This window comes from Elephas maximus, chromosome 12, assembly GCF_024166365.1.
Source record: "Elephas maximus indicus isolate mEleMax1 chromosome 12, mEleMax1 primary haplotype, whole genome shotgun sequence".
Taxonomy (NCBI): Eukaryota; Metazoa; Chordata; class Mammalia; order Proboscidea; family Elephantidae; genus Elephas; species Elephas maximus.
This window is the reverse complement of record NC_064830.1, coordinates 68924244-68942163: the sequence shown is the minus strand read 5'-3', so window position 1 is coordinate 68942163 and position 17920 is coordinate 68924244. Positions and strand designations below refer to the sequence as shown.

Here is a 17920-nt window from a genome sequence, read left to right as displayed (position 1 = left end):
AGAAGCCTCTGGGTGGAGATTTGAACTACTAACCTTTCAATCAGTAGCTGTGAGCAAACCATTCAAGTATTAGAGAGCTGTTAAAGATACTTATACACAAAACTGGAGACTTTTTCTCCTTGAGCTAAGAAAACCCATTGCCATTGAGTCGATTCTGACTCAGAGTGGCCCTATAAGACAGATTAGAGCTGCCCCCTAGGGTTTCCAAGGAGTGGCCGGTGGATTTGAACTGCCAATCTTTTGATTAGCAGTTGAGCTTTTAGCCACTATGCTACTGGGGCACCTCTTGAGCTAAGAAGTAACGTCAGTGTCAACTGATGCCTCTTTGATAACTGTCTTTGGAAACCACTTTGGACACCTCCCTTCCGCCCATGCTTCCTCTCAGATGTTTCTAAACAATCACATCAGATAGAGTCTACAATTGTTATTCCTCACACATGTGTATTTCCCTGGTGGTTTTCCAAAACGTGCCCGTGTGTGTTAGGTGATCCTTAAAAAGGGCGCTCACATATTACCTGTTTTATAGATGAGCCTCACAGTGGTGAAATGGCTTGTCCAGGGTGACTGAAGGCCAGTCTGAGAGCCAAGTTCAGAAGCTTCCCCCTCCTTTGGGTCACTTCTTTGACTGCCAGGGACTGTCCCAGGGCCTTGGCTTGGTGTACCGAGGGGAGGTTCTTGCATTACTTTTCTGATTCTGCCCTTCATAAGTTAGCAGGTGTTGGGATCTCACAAAGCCAGTGCCAGCAACTGAGCAGGGGTCCAGCTGGCACTGGGCCCCTGCCATCTGACCAACTTTGCTGCCTCGGCAGGTCCTCTCTAACCACCCTGGATCTGCTGTGTGGAAGCTCACACCTCCTCCCCCCAGGCACTGGCCTGGGCTCTCAGGAAAACTGGGTTCAAATTCTGACTTTGCCAACAGCTCATTATGTGGCTTCTGGCAAAAAAAAAAAAAAAAAAAAAACTCCCTGAGACTCAGTTTCCCCATTTGGAACATGGAGAAAAGAAAGGGATCGGACCATATTAGTGCCTCTCAGTGACATCAGTATCACCTGGAGAGCAGTTTGACCTGTGATTGAGCCTCACCTGGCCTAGCCAATGTGGTCTGGGGGTGGGGCCTGGGAATCTGCACACTAAACAGCCTCCCCAAGTGATTCTCACCAATGGGAAGCCGGGGACCCTGGGCTCATCTTCTCAGAGGACATTTTCTACCGCACATTGTGGGATTCTTTGTGCTCAGGTCCTTGCCCAGGGGAGCCTGAGGTCTGGAAGGTGGTAATTTACTGGGGTGTCCTGCCCTCTCCCTTTAGCCCCACCAGGCCCAAGTACAGGAACCACCGATTTCCTAACCCTTCTGATTGGCAAGGAGTGTTTTTTTCAATTTGGGGAAGGGGATAAGGGGAAGACTTCCTGCCAAAGTTAGGAACTCCTGGCCCCATTGGGGATGGAGGGGCTCCTGGGCTTCTGTCCCCTCCCCTGTGTCACTTGAGATAGAAATAGGGGTTGTGGGACTCAGAGGAGGACTGTGGGCTTTAAGGGAACTTTTAGGGTCCCAGACAAGGCTAGCTTAAAAAAAAACTCCAATTCTGGCATTCTGGGACCCCACAGAGGCCAGCCCCCCTTTCTGGGCCCCTTATTTTCTCTCCTTAAAGGGTTAGACGCAGGACCCCAAAGTGAGGTAGAGATGCAGGTGGTCAAAGACTGTCCAGGGAAGGCCCCCACCCCTCTAGATAGCCAAAGAGAGGGGAGAATTCTCCAACCTGCAGGCTAAAGGTTGGCTACACCCTCCTCCTCTCACTGGACTCTCTACGGGGTGCCCAGCACCCAGGCTCCAGCGTCAGAGCGCAAAGACTTGTGAGCACAGGAGCCAACTGGAAAACAGGCTCAGAGAAGGGCCGCCCTGCTCCAGGGTACCCCATAGAGGGTGGGCCAGTATCCCCGCTCCGCGGGCCTGTGCAGGATCTAGGGCGCGCGTTCTACGGAGGGCTTGTCCGGGCGTTGTCTTTGCTCGGCGAACTGCGTCCGCGTCCTAAGCCCTCTGCAGACGCTCCCGCCGGACTCGCCCGCCTCTCCCTCGCCACCTCCCCTCAGCCCCCGCACTCTGGGCACTCCAGCACAGCTCCCGTTTCCTGCGTGGAGTGTTCCAGGGATAATGAAAACGAGGAGTTTCCTGGGTCTACACTGCTACATACTCCCTCCCCTCTATACTCAGCCTTGCTGTGTGACCTCGGGCAAGTCGCTGCCAGTCTCTGAGCCTCGATTTCCAGCTCGGTTTTAGGGGCTGCAGAGGGAACCTTAGTCACCTACCGCTGTTCCCGGGCTCCCGCGTGCTGCTGGTGGCCTCTCCCTCCCGCCGGCTCTGGGATCTCAGGGAACCTGGGCCGGCCAGCCTTCTGATCTTTCCACCTCCACCCTCCTGTGACCGTCGTTCTTTCCCTTTCACTTTCTTTGACTTCTGCGGAGCCTGGGCCAAGCTGGGGAGCAAGCAAGCGCCTACAGCGCCCTCTTGCCACTGTGCCCACCACGTGCTTTCTCAGAAGTGTTTCCGCTGGACCCCAACACCCCCGGGCTCTCCCAGATGCCCCTGCGTCCAGGAGAGGGTTCGAGGTTCAGAGTCAGGACTCCCGCGAGTAGGCGGGTACAAGCCCTGGCTTGCAGGGAAGCTGGGTCCCACTGCTGGGTGGTTCTCGGTTTCTCTCTGCCCAACCATGAAGGTGGCAAACCACTCCTGCAGGCACAGGATCTGAGACTCGATGCCTGAGCCATGGTCTCCTCGAAAGAAAACATTGCGGGGTGGAGAAAATTCCCCGGAGACCTTGGCAGGAAGGAAACCCAGCTGTGCTCCCAGCACCACATGCCCTGCAGGCAGTGCCTATCCTCCTCCAGAGGTCCAGGACACCTGGTGTGCTCAGGGAGACCTGGGGAGGTCATTTTGCTTTCCCAGGTTTGGATTTCCTCATCCGGAATTGAGGGGGTGGGTCAAGGTGACCTCTGACCTCTCCCCCTCACACCACCCCCCAGCCACAGCCCACTGCATCCAATGGCAGAAAGCAAACTTGTGGTCCATCTGTGGATTCAAAGTAAGCAGCACGTTTTGGGGGAGTCTGAGAAAAGGGGTCTCACCCCTCTCAATCACGCAAAATGGCAATACCAGTAATATTCGCTACTTTGGTGATATTCAACTCCTGTAATACTCACAATTGGATTAATAAGCAACACCATGATTAAAGGAGAAAATATTGAAGTTGTCAAGGATTTCCTTTTCCTTGGATCCACAATCAACACCCATGGAAGCACAGTCAAGAAATCAAACACTGAGTAAATCTGCTGCAAAAGACTTCTTTAAAGTGATAAAAAGCAAAGATGTCACTTTGAAGTCTCCTGTGGGGCTAACCCAAGCCATGGTATTTTCAACTGCCTCATATGCATGTGAAAGCTGGACAATGAATAAGGAAGACCAAAGAAGAACTGACGCCTTTGAATTGTGGTGTTGACAAACAATATGGAACATGCCATGGACTGCGGGAAGAATGAACAAATCTGTCTGGGAAGAAGTACAGCCAGAATGCTCCTTAGAATCGAGGATGATGATACTTCATCTCATGTAGTTTGGACATGTCATCAGGAAGGACCAGTCCCTGGAGAAGGACATTATGCTTGGTGAAGTAGAGGGTCAGTGAAAAAGAGGAAGACCCTCAATGAGATGGATGGACACAGTGGCTACAACAATTGGCTCAAGCATAACAGCGATTGTCAGGATGGCGCAGGACCAGGCAATCTTTCATTCTTGTTGTGCCCAGGGTTGCTAAGAGTTGGAACCGACTCGATGGCACCTAACAAAAACATAATGTACCAGGCACTGTGGTATATCACAGTGATGCCTCACCATTATCCCATCATATAGGGTTTCCCCTTATCCCATTTTACAGAGGAGGAAAACAGACTCAGAGTTCTGGTCACAGGGCAGCTGGGATTCAAACCTGCCTCGCTGCCTTCAGAGCCAGTGCCAGACATTTGTGCTAAGCTGCACTCTCACCCTCTTCCTCTCTTGATCTCCCCATTTCTTCTCAAAGGATACCATTTGGAAACTGGGGAGGGGGCAGCATTTGCCCAGGCAACCTGCTGTCCCCAGCCAGCTTGGTTTCCCTGCTTCCCGGGAATGGAGTGGGATCTGGTAGAGGGCCCTCCTGCTGGAACACCCCTCATTGTTTACCCAAAGGCAGAACCTGGCAGAGAGACGGACCTTGTGGTTGGCCAAGCCAGGCCATGGAGGCTGAGAGCTAACAACACGCCCTCTGAAGGGCTGGCTTCTAGAACCCTTCAGTGCTGATAAAGCCCTCTCACACTCCAGGTGCCTCAAGTGGAAGGAAATAGCCAACTACCACACTTCTCCCTCCCTGCCCTGTACCCCAACTCAGAGTGGTGTCTCTGTTTATCTGGGGTGGCAGGGCTATCGAGACCCCACTCTAAATTAAGAAGCATTTGCAGTCCCAACTTCCTCCATCCAGCCTTCTTACCTTGGGGCTGGGACAGGTAGGACCCCCCTGCAGGGCAAGGAGCCAGGCAACGCATGGTGTGGGAACTGCAGCCAGGCAGCGGCTCAGGAGTCTGGCAGCCCCTCCTGGTGCCCTCAGCCTACCTGGCGGTGCTTGTCTGCCCTCGGATCAGATTCCCAGTTCAGAAGCAGGCAGCCTCATCTCTAGCCTCAGTTCTTACAACGCCAGGAGCCCGCCGAGGGTAAGTCAGCATGCAAATGAAGCCAGCTAGGGAGCAGCACAAAACTCTCCCCCTACAAGGGGACGTGGGGCTGTTAGATTTCTTGTGTCTAGACGTGCTCTAATTTGCCTCTGCTCCCTGAAACCATGCTTCTGATGTTAATTTCAGTTCCTTTTATAGACCAAATTGGGTGAACACAGAAGATAGTGAGTTATCTGTTAGGGGTCCTTCAACATTCTGCCTTCCTGAAATGACAGAGACCAGGATGGAGCCAAACCGACACTAGCTGCCACTATTTGCCACCTTCTGCAGGATGGGGCCAGGACCACAGCCCCACAATGCCTCAAGATGAGCACAGAGCCTCTGTTTGGGACCAGCAGACTTCTTAGAGTCCATTCCCCTCCACCACCCCCACCCCAAAGTGCCCTGAATTTCCCGGGATATCGTGAGTGAATCACCCATCATTTTATTCCAAGACATTGGACTGAAATATAAACTACACATAAAAGAGTATTACCCCAGATATGGAATACTCACAGCCAGATGCTTTGGGGTAACACACACACGTGGCATTAAATAACACTGACAGGCAGAGGAACAAAGTGAGTGCCTTCTTAAGTCTGGCCATCCTCCTAGTGGCATCAAGGAGAAAGTGTCAGTTTGGTGCTACTGTGTCTTGACCGCCTCTCTAATGCAGGCTCTGTCCATTTAACACAGAGCAGCCCCTGAGCCTCGGAGCCTTCAGTGGGAACATCGTCTGGCTACAATTTAATAACACCGTTTGCCTTCCTGCTTCATAGTTACCTTCTGTTTGTGGCATTCCTGTTCATTTACGGTGGGACCTAAATTTCCTTTGAGTAAAGAATGTGAGTGACTTGAAAAAAATCTGTCAATGACGGTATAGGTGGTGTGCAGGAAAGGCCACGGTTGTGAAGGTGCTACCGAAAGGAATGAAGTGGGGGGAGCAATGGGTGCGCGCATTTCCCACTGAAAGAGCACTGGCATAGCCCCTGCTGTTGCTAACAGATGTGCGACCTTGGACCCCTCATTTCCCTTGCATGGGCCTTAGATTCCCATGTGTGAAATGAGGCGAATGCTGCCCGTCTTTTTATGGTGGTATCTTTTTATGGTGATTATTTTGAAACAGTCACTATTTTCAGATGTCCGGAGTGGGGGTGGTGGTGGGAGGGAATAGGCAGACAAATGAGAGTGCCAATAGTCAATGTGAAACCAAGCTTTGCCTTGTTAGGCTAACGAAATAGAAAAATAGACATGATGAATATTAGAAATCCCAAGAAGCCTCATTCTCCCATGACTTGGTGTCAAGAGAGAGGGCTCCTTGGTTGCTCAGCTGTCCCTGGGCTGGGCCTCATGGGGTCCCTTCCCGACCTCAGGGACAGCCAGCTCAGATGCCTCCCCTCCTCTGCCTGCCACCGGTAGCCAGGACAGTTCTGGGTCAGCTTCTTGTCAGGACAGCGCTTGGAGCCAGAGTCGGCCAGGCCTGTGTGCACCTGCCTAGGCACTGCCATCATCTCTCACCTGGTGGCAGCAGCAGCCCTCTACCTGGGCTCTCCATGTCCACCCTGACTTCCTCTGGCCCTCCCCCCACAAGCCCTGAACCTGACCATGCCTGTGTCAGGGCAGAAGATTTCTGAGCTGAGCAATGACATGCACCAGCCTGTGTGTGCCTGATGGCACCCAGCCAGGAGCTGAGGAGGGTCTCCACTTCAGCAGAGGCAGTGGGATGGGGAGAGGGGTGCAGGATGGCACAGAAGAAGCTTCAGGGTCTCAGTGAATGGGGGCCAAGGCAGGCAGGAGTCCTCCCTATTAGTGCTTCCCAGATTTCTGCTCACCTTCCTCTTAGGAACCCCCCAAGAGGTGGTGGCCATTCTCCTGAGATGAGGTCTGCTTTGGATAAAGTCACTTCTCTCCTGAGGAAGCCAGCCTTGCCCTGGGATCTGAATTCTTTGTCTCAAGTCAGGGTCTAGTATGACAAAGGGCTCTCACAACCATGGGACATGGGACATGGAAGCTCCATAGACACACCCAAACTCCCTGAGAGACCAAATTACTGGGCTGGGGGCTGTGGGTACCATGGTCTTGGGGAACAGCTAGCTCTATTGCCATAACATAGTTTATAAAGAGTATGTTCTACATTCTACTTTGATGGTTAGTATCTGGGGTCTTAAAAGCCTGTGGGTGGCCATCTAAGATACTCCATTGATCCCACCCCGTCTGGAGCAAGGGAGAATGAAGAAAAACAAAGACACAAAGGAAAGATTAGTCCGAAGGACTAATGGGCCACAACTACCACAGCCTCCATCAGACTGAGTCCAACACAACTAGATGCTGCCCAGCTACTGCTCTGACAGGGACCACAACAGAGGGTCCTTGACAGAACTGGAGAGAAATGTAGAAAAAAATTCTAACTCAAACACACAAAAAAAGACCAGACTTACTGGTCTGAGAGACTGGAGAAACTCCAAGAGTATGGCCCCCAGACACCCTTTTAACAGTGATGAGGTCACTCATGAGCTTCACCCTTTAGCCAAAGATTAGACAGACCTATAAAACAAAGCAAGACTAAATGGGCACACCAGCTCAGAGGCAAGGATGAGAAGGCAGGAGGGGACAGGAAAGCTGGTAATAGGGAACCCAAGGTCGAGAAGGGGAGAGTGTTGACTTGTCCTGGGATTGGCAACCAATGTCACAAAACAATGTGTGTATTAATTGTCTAATGAGAAACTGGTTTGCTCTGTAAACCTTCATCTAAAGTTCAATTAAAAAAGAAAAATTTGCTCTTCCTGGGGTACCCTGCCAAGTCCCAGAGAGGGGAGATGGGAAGGAATTTGATCTTCCAAGTAAAGATGAGCATTCTAGAAAACTTGCCGTTCCTTGGGGCAGTCTCTCCCAGAACAGACCTTGCTCAGTCCTACCTTTGAACCTTTGCTCAGCTGGGCCTCTCCCACTACTGCTCTCTGCCTTCTCCTTATCAAGCCCATATTTTAGCCATCCTGAGGACCTAAGTTCTCACCCTTGTCACCCTTCCAGCTAACAATAATCTTCTGCTTTATTCATTTTTATATAACTACTTGCCACATATTTGGCAATAATTCATAAACTTCTTATTTCATAAGTATAGCTCCTGTTGCCTCCAACTAGATCACGAAGTTGTTAATGTCTGGGACCAGGTCTTTGTCTTCTTATACATCCCCTTCCCAATGCCTTTCAAAGCTAAGCTGAGCCTTTCAAAGACGGGATGAATGAATGGATGGAGTTTGATCAAAGCATCCTAAAATTCCAAATGGATGGACAGCCCTCCCTTAAAAAACTAAACCTAATCTGTTGCCGTCGAGTCAATTCTGACTCATAGTGACCCTATAGGACAGAGTAGAACTGCCCCACAGGGTTTCCAAAGAGTGCCTGGTGGATTTGAACTGCCGACCTTTTGGTTAGCAGCCATAGCTCTTAACCACTACACAACCAGGGTTTCCAGTCCTCCCTTATTAGGTTGTAAATGTTTGTCTTATGTTTATGTGTAACCACCATAATCCCTGTTGTTGTTGTTAGCTGCCCTCAAGTTGACCCTTGACTCATGGTGACTCAACACACAAGAGAACAAAATGCTGCCCAGTCCTGTGCCATCCCATGATCAGCTGTGGATTCATAGAGTTTTCATTGGCTGATTTCCAGAAGTAGATTGCCAGGTCTTTCTTCCTAGTCTGTCTTAGTCTGGAAGCTCCACTGAAGCCTGTTCAGCATCATAGCAATGTGCAAGCCTCCACTGAGTGCTGGGTGGTGGCTGTGCATGTGCTGGATTGGCTAGGAATCAAACCTAGTCGCCCACATGGAAGACAGGAATTTTACCATTTAACCATCAATGTCCCCCACCATAATCCCTAAGCCTGTTGCTGTCGAGTCAATTTCAACCATAGTGACCCTATGGGACAGGGTAGAACTGCCCCATAGGGTTTCCAAGGCTGTAATCTTTATAGAAGGAGCCCTGGTGGTACAGTGGTTAAAGCCATTGACTGCTAACCAAAAGGTCAGCAGTTCAAAACCACCAGTGGCTCCGTGGGAGAAAGATGTGGTAGTATCCTTCCACAGAGATTTACAGCCTTGGAAGCTCTATGGGGTCACCATGAGTTAGAATCAACTCAACAGCAGTGAGTTTAGCTTTTTTTTTTTTGGGAATCTTTACTGAAGCAGATTGCCACATCTTTCTCCCAAAGGGCGGCTAGTGAGTTTGAATCGCTGACCTTTCAGTTAGCAGCCAAGCGCTTAATCACTGCACCACCAGGTCTCCTTCCATAATCTCTAAAACCAAAAAGACCAAACCTGTTGCTGTTGAGTTGATTCCGACTCACAGCGACCCTGTAAGACAAAGTAGAACTGCCCCACAGGGTTTCCAAGGAGCAGCTGGTGAATTCAAACTGCCAACCTTTTGGTTAGCAACCATAGCTCTTAACCACGGCACCACCAGGGTTTCCCCATAATCCCTACCCCAGTGCTGTCGAGTTGATTCCAACTCATAGCGACCCTATAGGACAGAGTAGAACTGCCGCATAGAGTTTTCAAGGAGCGCCTGGAGGATTCGAATTGCAACCCTTTGGTAAGCAGCCATAGCACTTAACCACTACGCCACCACGGTTTCCGCATAATCCCTAATAAATAAATAAATAAATAAATGATTAAGGAGGAGGTAAGAAAGGAAGGAAAAGGGGTCGGTAAATAGAGAAGTAGGTGAGTAGATAAAATTGGTACGTATCCAAACTAGGTAGGCAGGCAGAAGAGTGTGTGAGAACTAGGCCAACTGGTAGGTAGACATACAAGCAGGTTAGTTGGTAGAAAGGCAGATAAACAGATACATACATACATAGGTAGGTAGATAAGTAGAAAAGTTGATAAACTGATGTTGTTGTTGTCAGGTGCCGTTGAGTCGATGTCAACTCAGAGTGGCCCCATGTGACAGAGGAGACCTGCACCACAGGGTTTTCTAGGCTGTTTTTTTTTTTTTTAATCTTTACAGAAGCATCACCAGGTCTTTTCCCAAGAAGCCACTGGGTGGGTTTGAACCACCAACCTTTCAGTTAGCAGCTGAGCACTTACCCATTACACCACCAGGGCTCCTTGATAAATTGATAAGTAGATGTAATTAGACTGGTAGGTGTGTAGGAGGATGGGTAGATCAGGTAGGTTTGAAGGCAGGCAGGTAGGTGGATGGGCTGGTGGCTGGATAGACAAGTAGACCATAGGTAAGGAGCCAGGTGAACTCCTCAAGGTAACATAAACACAAAACAGAGACTGCCCCTGGTTGTACCAGGTATCAGGTTTGGTGCCCGACTAAGTGTGGTCAGCCAGGGGAAACCCATGGAGAAGTGCCAACTTCCGGGTGCAGGTACTTCTTCTGTGGCTCCCAGGGGTGAAGGTGACATGGGTCTGAGCTGGCTGAGAAGCAGCCTAAGGTAAAGGGACAATGGCCCTCCTTGCCAACATCTCTCCTTCCAAGAGGCAAAGGAAGCTCCCCAGATACCAACAGGAAGTGGTTTTTGGGAAAGGAAGCCTAGAGGGAGGGAGCCTCTACCAACAGGCCTCCTCCTCCTCAGTCTCAGTCTGGTTTCCCTCATCCTAAGGGCCAAAGGGGAAGGAAGCTGGAGGCAGAGGGCTGGGGAGCCTGTGGCATGTCCCCTCCTTTCCAAGAAGTCAGGTGACGTTCTATATGGAGCCTTTGTTCTGTGGTTCCAAGAACTGAGTCCTCTCAGGCAAAATCATCACATAGCAAAACAGAAACAAGAAGTGAAGTAGAGCAAAGACAACAATAAGAGACTAAGACAACATGGCTCCTGCTCCTCCGGCTTGCAAGGAGCCCGTCTTTCCCAAAGATGCCCCCAAAATGCCTCCTCCTCCTCTGGGATGTGGCAGGGGACCCCAGAAAGGGCAACTCTAATGAAGCCCCCACAGTTGTGAGAGGACTTTGTCAGGCTAGACCCTGACCTGAGACAAAGAGTTCAGATCCTAGGGTAAGGCTGGCTTCATCAACTATAAAACCGGAGCAGGGATGTCCCTCAGCCTCTGAGAAAGCATCCAAAAAGGCCTGGCCAGGCCCCACGTTCCATTCACAGACCCAAGGCGGCTGCTGCTCCACCCTTGGTCCTGCCCTCCTCCCCTTCACCACGGGTCTCTGGTGGTCTCAAATGCCAGCCGAACGGCTGCTGAGCTAGGACCAGCTCTCTTGCCCCGAATACATGTGCCTTACATGGGATGATGTCACTGAATCCTCACCATAGTGACTCTGGGTACTATTATCGCCTCCACTTTACAGATGGGGAAGCTAGGGCCCAGGCTGCTCCAAGGACATGCTCAGAGTCATACCCCTTGGAATGGAGGAGCCAGGATTGTCACTCAGGCACTGCCCATTTCTTGGGTGTGCACGGCACCTGAGAGCCCATCACCATGTTTTGCATAGAGTCAGTGTACAGGTATTATTTGGGGCCCCCAATGGGGCTGCAGACATGATTGTTTTCTCAGCACCCCAGACCTATGATTTATGTTCCCTTGTCTGATTCTTCCTGCTGTGTCCCCCACACACTGATCGCTGTCTGATGGTTATTCGGTACCTACCCCACACCTGCCACTGCCCTGGAGTTTCCCAACTGCCATCTCATTTAACCCTATAGCCCGGGGAGATTTATATCATTGCCCCCATGGCAGAGATGAAGAAACTGAGGTTCAGAGTGGCTGAGTCATGTGCCCAGGGTCACACAGTTTGTAAGTAGCAGGGCATGGCCTCAAACCAACAGGAAAGGTAAGCACCATGCTTTCCAAATTTCATATTTTTTCACCGCACCAAAGACCCTGTTTCTAGGTGTGGCTGGCATCTGTCTCTCTCCCAACCCCATGGCATATTGCTATGAATCAATGCCTCTTTTCAAATTTATAGCCCCTGACAGGGCTGGATTACCCATTAAGCAAGGTAAGCACAGACTTACTTGTGCTTACTTACTAATCTGCAGTGCACAATTTCACCTGTTCTCCCTGTATCAAACTTGTGGTGAAACCCACGTGAAATTGTGCACTACGGATTAGTGAAAAAGCACAAGAAAGCCCATGCTTACTTTGCTTACTGGATAGTCCACCCCTGCTGTCCAGCTTCCAGCCTGGTTCCCCTCCCATCACTGCCCATCCTAACTCTCCCTTCTCTGGCCTTTACTGTCCTTGAAGGCATTGTCACCCACTGTCCACTGAAGACTGCCCAAATGTTTGTTCTGGCTCCCAGTGAGGCTGCTGAGCTCTTTCAGGACAATGACCTTGACTCTCAGGCTTCCCCCAAGCTTGCCTGGGCTGGGTGCACATGTGCTGTCTGGGTGGCACAGAGTCAAACCCCCAAGGTCACATCCCCAGAGATAGGTTTTCTGCATAGTTGGGCCTGAGGCACTGCCATATGTGAAGGTGCCTTCTGACTCATCAAGGTAGTTTCGTTTTGAAGAGTGTCAACTTGTTTTTGGCAGGTTTACGGTATCCCCTTGGCTTGTTTAGAAAAGGCAGCCAGGCAGAAAGTACTGCAGTGGATCCGAACTCATGAGGCCCATAGCCTTTACCATGTAACCAGAGGCAAGCCACTTAGCCTCTCTGTGCCTCAGTTTCCTCAGTTTTAAAGTACCTGAATGGTAGTACCTTAATCCTTTTACTCATGCACCTATCCATCCATCCTCCCTCCCACCATCCCTCTCATTCGCCCCTCATTTATCCATTCATCCATCAATCTATCCTCCCACCCCACTTTCATCTATTCATCCATGTACCCTCCCGCCCTTCTACTCATCCCTTTATTCGTCCATCCTCTTCTACTCCTTCTCATCCATCCCTCTCATCCACCCATCCATCTATCCATTCATCCATCCAACATTGAACAAATACGTATTGCACACCTGCCATGTACAGGAACTGTGCTAGGCATTTGGGATGTATCCATGATCAGAACATAAATCCCTGCCCTCATGGAGGCTATTTTCCAGTGGGAGAGTTAGACGTGAAACAATAAACATAATACAAAAGTAAAATATGCAGAAGGTAGGAAAAAAAAAAAAAGCCAGTATGAGCAAGGGGAGTCAGAGTATGGAGGCGGAGTTGCAATTCAAAATGGGATGGTCAGGGTGGGCCTAGTTGGGAAGGTGGCACTTGAGCAAGAGCTGAAGGAGGTAAGGCGTTGGGCTGGGGAAGAGCGCTCTAGGAGGTGGGAACAGCATGTGCAGAGCCCCTGAGGCAAAGGAGCATTCAGATGTCTGAGGAGCAGGGAGGAGGCAGCATGGGGGGAGTATGGAGAGCCAGGCAGAGAGAAGAAAGAGGTGGGGCAGAGTGGTGATGAGGCCAGATCATGAAGTGCCTCGTGGGCCGTGGTCCAGAGTTAGCTCTTCCTCTGGGTGAAATGGGAGCTGGTGCACCGTTTTGAATAGCGAGGGCCAAGATCACTGGAGGATTGTTGGGAGGGTTACAAACCTCCACGAGGATGATTTCCCAGCCTGAACCCCCCACTGAAGTGAAAGCTGGGGCCCTTTATTTACAAGCCACACAATTCTCTTTCCCTTTTCTCTTTCTCACCCTCTGGAGCCCAGAGGCATCATTGACTGAGGTTGCTCCTTCGCTTTGGCCCCGCAGAAGCCTGACCAGCTGTCCTCAGTCCAGCCGTGCAGTGTCTTCCACTGGAAGGGGGCCAGGAGAAGAAGCCGTAGTCCCAGCTCCCTGAGGACTATGCTACATGGGCACAGTTCCACTTTCTGGAGTCATATGGGATGGGAAATAAAAACATTACAACCCCAGGGAGGAAATGGAGTTAAATAATAGGAACTACCACTTACAGAGAGAGGAAGGAGGGAGGGGCTGAGATCCTGAAAAAAAGTATGAATATGGAGGGGCTCAGGAAGAGAGGTGGGCTCTGATCCCCCTTCCCAGGTAGGCATCTGCACCCTCATCGTGCCCACACCCGCTGCTTGCACTTCCATTGACAAGCTGGGAAAGATCATTCCAGGTAGTAAAGATGACTCTTCCCCCTCCCCCAGGGGTCTTTTAGGAGTGAGAGAGTGGAAGGTATGTTCCAGAGACCAATGGCAAGCACCTGGGTGAGAATTCAACCACAGGAAGAACCAGCCCAATATAAACTTGGCAGAAGAGTTGGACAAGTACCTACAACACTCCGGTGCCAAAGTCAAGGCCACCAAAAGGCTTTTTTAGCACCTCAAGGACAGGTTGAGGATAAGAGCTTGTCCGCTTCAAAATCCAGTCTCTACCACTTCACTCCGGGATGACCTGTCTCCGTTTTCTTCTTTAGGTGTTAAATGAGGATGGAGACCATAAAAGGTCTTGCCTTAGAGGGTCCATGTGAGGACTAAATAAGACAGACTGGACTATGCTTAACTCTGTGCCTGACAAATAACAAATTATCAATAAAAGTTAACCATTGTTATTGTCTCAATCTTCAAGTAATTCTGAAACCATAAGGGGACCAAGAAGGCCTAGAATTTATAATCCTAAGTCATATTATAGGAAAGGCATAGAAGATTTGCAAAGAGAATAAGACAGAACAAAGCGGTGTCTTTAGGAAGCCCATGGTTTGTGACAAAGTGAGAACCTCTCTGTAACTGGAAGGACCTCAGATGGGTGAGCAGCTAAGAAGACAAGTGGCAACGCAGGGGCCTGTGCAGGTTTACTTTTCTGATTTAAGAGACATACAGTATCATCAATATTCTTTAAAAATAAGATACTCTTTTCCTCTGAGCTGGTTCCTAATCTTTTTCTCTCTTCTTCTCTTTCCCTCCCTCCCTTCTCCCCTTTCTCCCCTTTGTCTCTTTGTCTCTTTCTATGTCTGTTTCCCTCTTCCTCTTTCACTCCCTCTGTCTCTCCATTTTCATCTTGTGGTGACAAACACACATGCACACATATGCGTGCACACACAAGCGCGTACATGCATACGCATGCGCCCACGTGAGCACAAACACATACACATGCACACACATGCGTGTGTGTGCATGTGCACTCGCACGTGGTGCCCTCTGCTCTCCGGCTCTGTCTGCTCCTCCTCTCCAAGCCCCCATTCCTCCCCTTTGACCTACACTGATTGTGTCTGCATCCATCTCCCTGCTTGACTGTGGGCCTCTTGAAGGCAGGGGCCCACCTGCCCATCTCTGCACACTCCGAACTTAGCATGGTGCCTGGCAAATTGAGAGGCCTCAGAAAGTAAACTGAGCAGGCACTGAGCCTTAAGCTCGCAGAATGTTACCCCTTTAAGCAGTGTGGGAAGCATGCTGGCTACCTCCAGCACACCCAGCATCAGAGACAGGGTTCTCCAAGTGCTCTCTTCTCCTGCCAGCTCAACCAGAGGTTTCTGTCCTGATTCCTGTCCAGGACTCTCTTCCCATCTTGGGACAGGGACGATCACACTGACTCCCCTTTCAGAGAGGAGGGATATTCTCAGATCGCCTCGAGCCAGCCGTTGTCCCCTGAGCAAAGGGGATACTGACTTACCGCCATGGCCCCTGTGGCTGGGGACCCTCTCGGCCGCTGGAACCTGCAGCCCACGCCAGGTCCACTCTAGGAAGGCCAAGTCCGGGTCACCTTTCTCCAGCAGGGTCAAGGAGATCTTCCTGGCCAGAGCCTCACCATCTGGCTCGTGGAGCAGGGCGTGGTGGTACTCCCTGGAGAGGAGCTCTGCTTCCAGCAGGTTGTCCAGGAGGGCGTGTACCTGGCTGGGCAGCTGGCAGGAGAGCAGGGTCCTGACCCAAGTCAGGATGGTCTGGAAGCGGATCATGGCAGCACTTGGAGGCAGGACAGCTGCCCTGGGCCAGAGCCTGGGATCTCTGCTCACCCGGCCAGCAGCATCCAAAACATGAAGTGAAAAACAGGACAAGGGAACCTCTGCTGTTTATTCCTGCTTAGGAAGATTTCCTCATTTGCGTTACAGGCTGGGGAGCCTGCTGAACGGATGGAAATGGGTTCTCTGGTGAATCAGACCCCGTGGTTCTTCCCTGGGTACCACCCATGTGTCTACCCTGGAGGAGTCCATGAGAAACCCGCAGTCTGTCCATTCCATTCCAGCCAATCCAGAGTTCACTAAGAGGAAGGGGCCTTGCCTCTGTTGAGGACCCATGATGCGCTGGGCCTGTGTAGATGTTTCACCATACGACAAGAAGGCAGTAGGGCACAGAGGTTAAGCAAGTGGGCTTGGGTTCAAATCTGTGATCCACCACTTGCAAGTTATGAGACCTTGAGCAAGTTACTTAACTTTATTTAGCCTTCATTTCTCTATCTGCAAAAGCGGAATGATAATAACAGTACTTACCTCATAGGGCTGTTGTAAGGATTAAATGAGACAACATTTATGAACATGATAAATGTTCAATAAATAGGAGACATTGTTATCATTTTATTGATTAATCACCCAACAGCTCTGTATGACCTTGGGCTTAACCTCATTAATCCTCAATCTCTTCTCCAATACAAAAGCAGCCCCCCAACACAAAAGCAGCCTCCCAACACAAAAGCAGCCCCCCAATACAAAAGCAATCTTACTGCGTTGTCTTGAGGATCAAACAAGATAAAGCATGTAAACGGCTTAGCAGTAGACCTAGTAAGCACTTAATGAACATTTGCTTTATTAAAATTACCCCCAATTTACTAATGAAGAAAACAGAGGCTTTGACTAGAAGCCAGTCTGTTTTAGGATTCTACCCTAAAAACTCCCAAACCTATTTTATCTACCATAACTGATTGCTCTACCTACCCCTTCTAGAATACACCGTGACCTTGTTTCCTCTCCTGGCCTCTGCTTTGCCATCTCTCAGATGGGACCATTTGCATTGTTCATTTAAATGAGACAAAGAAGGATGTCTACTTCCAGTATGGCTGAGTAGCTTATTGGACCAACCCTCCCACAGAAGACAACTATAAACTCTAGGGAAAATATAGAAAACAACTATCTGAAAGCACTGGACAGTGATCAGAACAGGCGGATCCTGGAGGGGAGTCAGCACGTGGAAGACGAGAATGTCACTGGTGAATTTCTCAGTTCATGAGTTTAGCCTGAGGACAGGCTTACTGTCCTGAGTAACCAGAGGACAGAGTTTCGGGCAACAACAGCCACTGGAATGTGGGAGTATAAGCCCCATAAAGGAGAGAGGTAGGGAGTTGTTGTTGTTAGTTGCCACCAAGCTGATTCTGACTCATGGTGACTCCGTGTGTACAGAGTAGAACTGCTCCGTAGGGTTTTCAACACTGTGACCTTTAGGAAGCAGATTACCAGGCCTGTCTTCCAAGGTGCCTCTGGGTGTGTTCAAACCACCAACCTTTCATCTAGTAGTCAATCATTTGCACTACCCACCAACTTCTTGAGGTAGGGAAGGGTAGCCCCAAATTCTGTGCAAAAATTGCCCAAATATCTGGCTGACCTCTGACCCATGCATTCAATGCATGGGGCACACTCCAGGCAGTTCAGCTAAGGCTAAAAGAACTGAACTGACATTTGGGCTGCTAGCTATTATGGGGAGGAAGGGGAACTTTGAAGTTTGATTCCAGCAAAGTTAAGTGTCTGAATAAAAAAAAAAAAAAAAAATGAACACTGTGTTTGAGGATTATAATAGAATCCAGAGTATCTACAACACATCGTTCATAGTATCCAGTATACAATCCAAAATTACCTGAATATGAAGACACAGGAAAAAGGGATCCAGTCTCAAAAGAAAAAGGTAATCAATAGAAACTGATCCCAAGATAATCCCGTGGCTGAGGACCAGGCCATGAGAATCAATAACCAAGCATCCCAAGGTGGGGGTGATTGAGGATGAAACACCAGACATTAGATACGCAGAATCAGGAATGAGGGAAGTTTTCTTAGACACTTGTAAGACTGTCTTACAGTAAGATTTGTAAGACCTGACACCACCCCATCACCTGTTAAGTCAGAAATTAAAAACTAAGATTTTTAAAGCAGTGATTATAACCATTAATGAAAAAAGCATAACAATATACTCATAAAAATGAAAAGATAGGAAATTGCAGCAGGAAAATGTTGTCGTTGTAGTTGCTAGGTACCATTGAGTCAGCTCTGACTCATAGCAACCCTATGTACGACAGAAGGAAACACTGCCCGGTCCTTCGCCATCCTTGCTACTGTTATGCTTAAGCCCATTGTTGCAGCCACTGTGTCAATCCATCTTGT

At 49.7% G+C, this 17920-nt stretch overlaps 1 protein-coding gene across 5 annotated transcripts in view; it reads right to left on the bottom strand.

Annotated features, from left to right (window-relative positions):
- The window catches only part of CIITA (class II major histocompatibility complex transactivator), a 61974-nt gene extending 46371 nt beyond the window's left edge, over window positions 1-15603 (bottom strand). For 2 of the 5 annotated variants that reach the window (XM_049902882.1, XM_049902883.1), the window contains exon 1: window positions 15232-15603. In XM_049902882.1, coding sequence (XP_049758839.1) covers window positions 15232-15514 — 283 coding nt within the window. In that variant the 5' untranslated portion in view covers window positions 15515-15603. Of the gene's footprint in view, window positions 1-2304; window positions 2530-4514; window positions 5098-15231 lie in introns of those variants that run through there. The other 3 variants (XM_049902884.1, XM_049902885.1, XM_049902888.1) reach the window with 3 other exon arrangements.
- Window positions 15604-17920: the final 2317 nt, after the last annotated feature.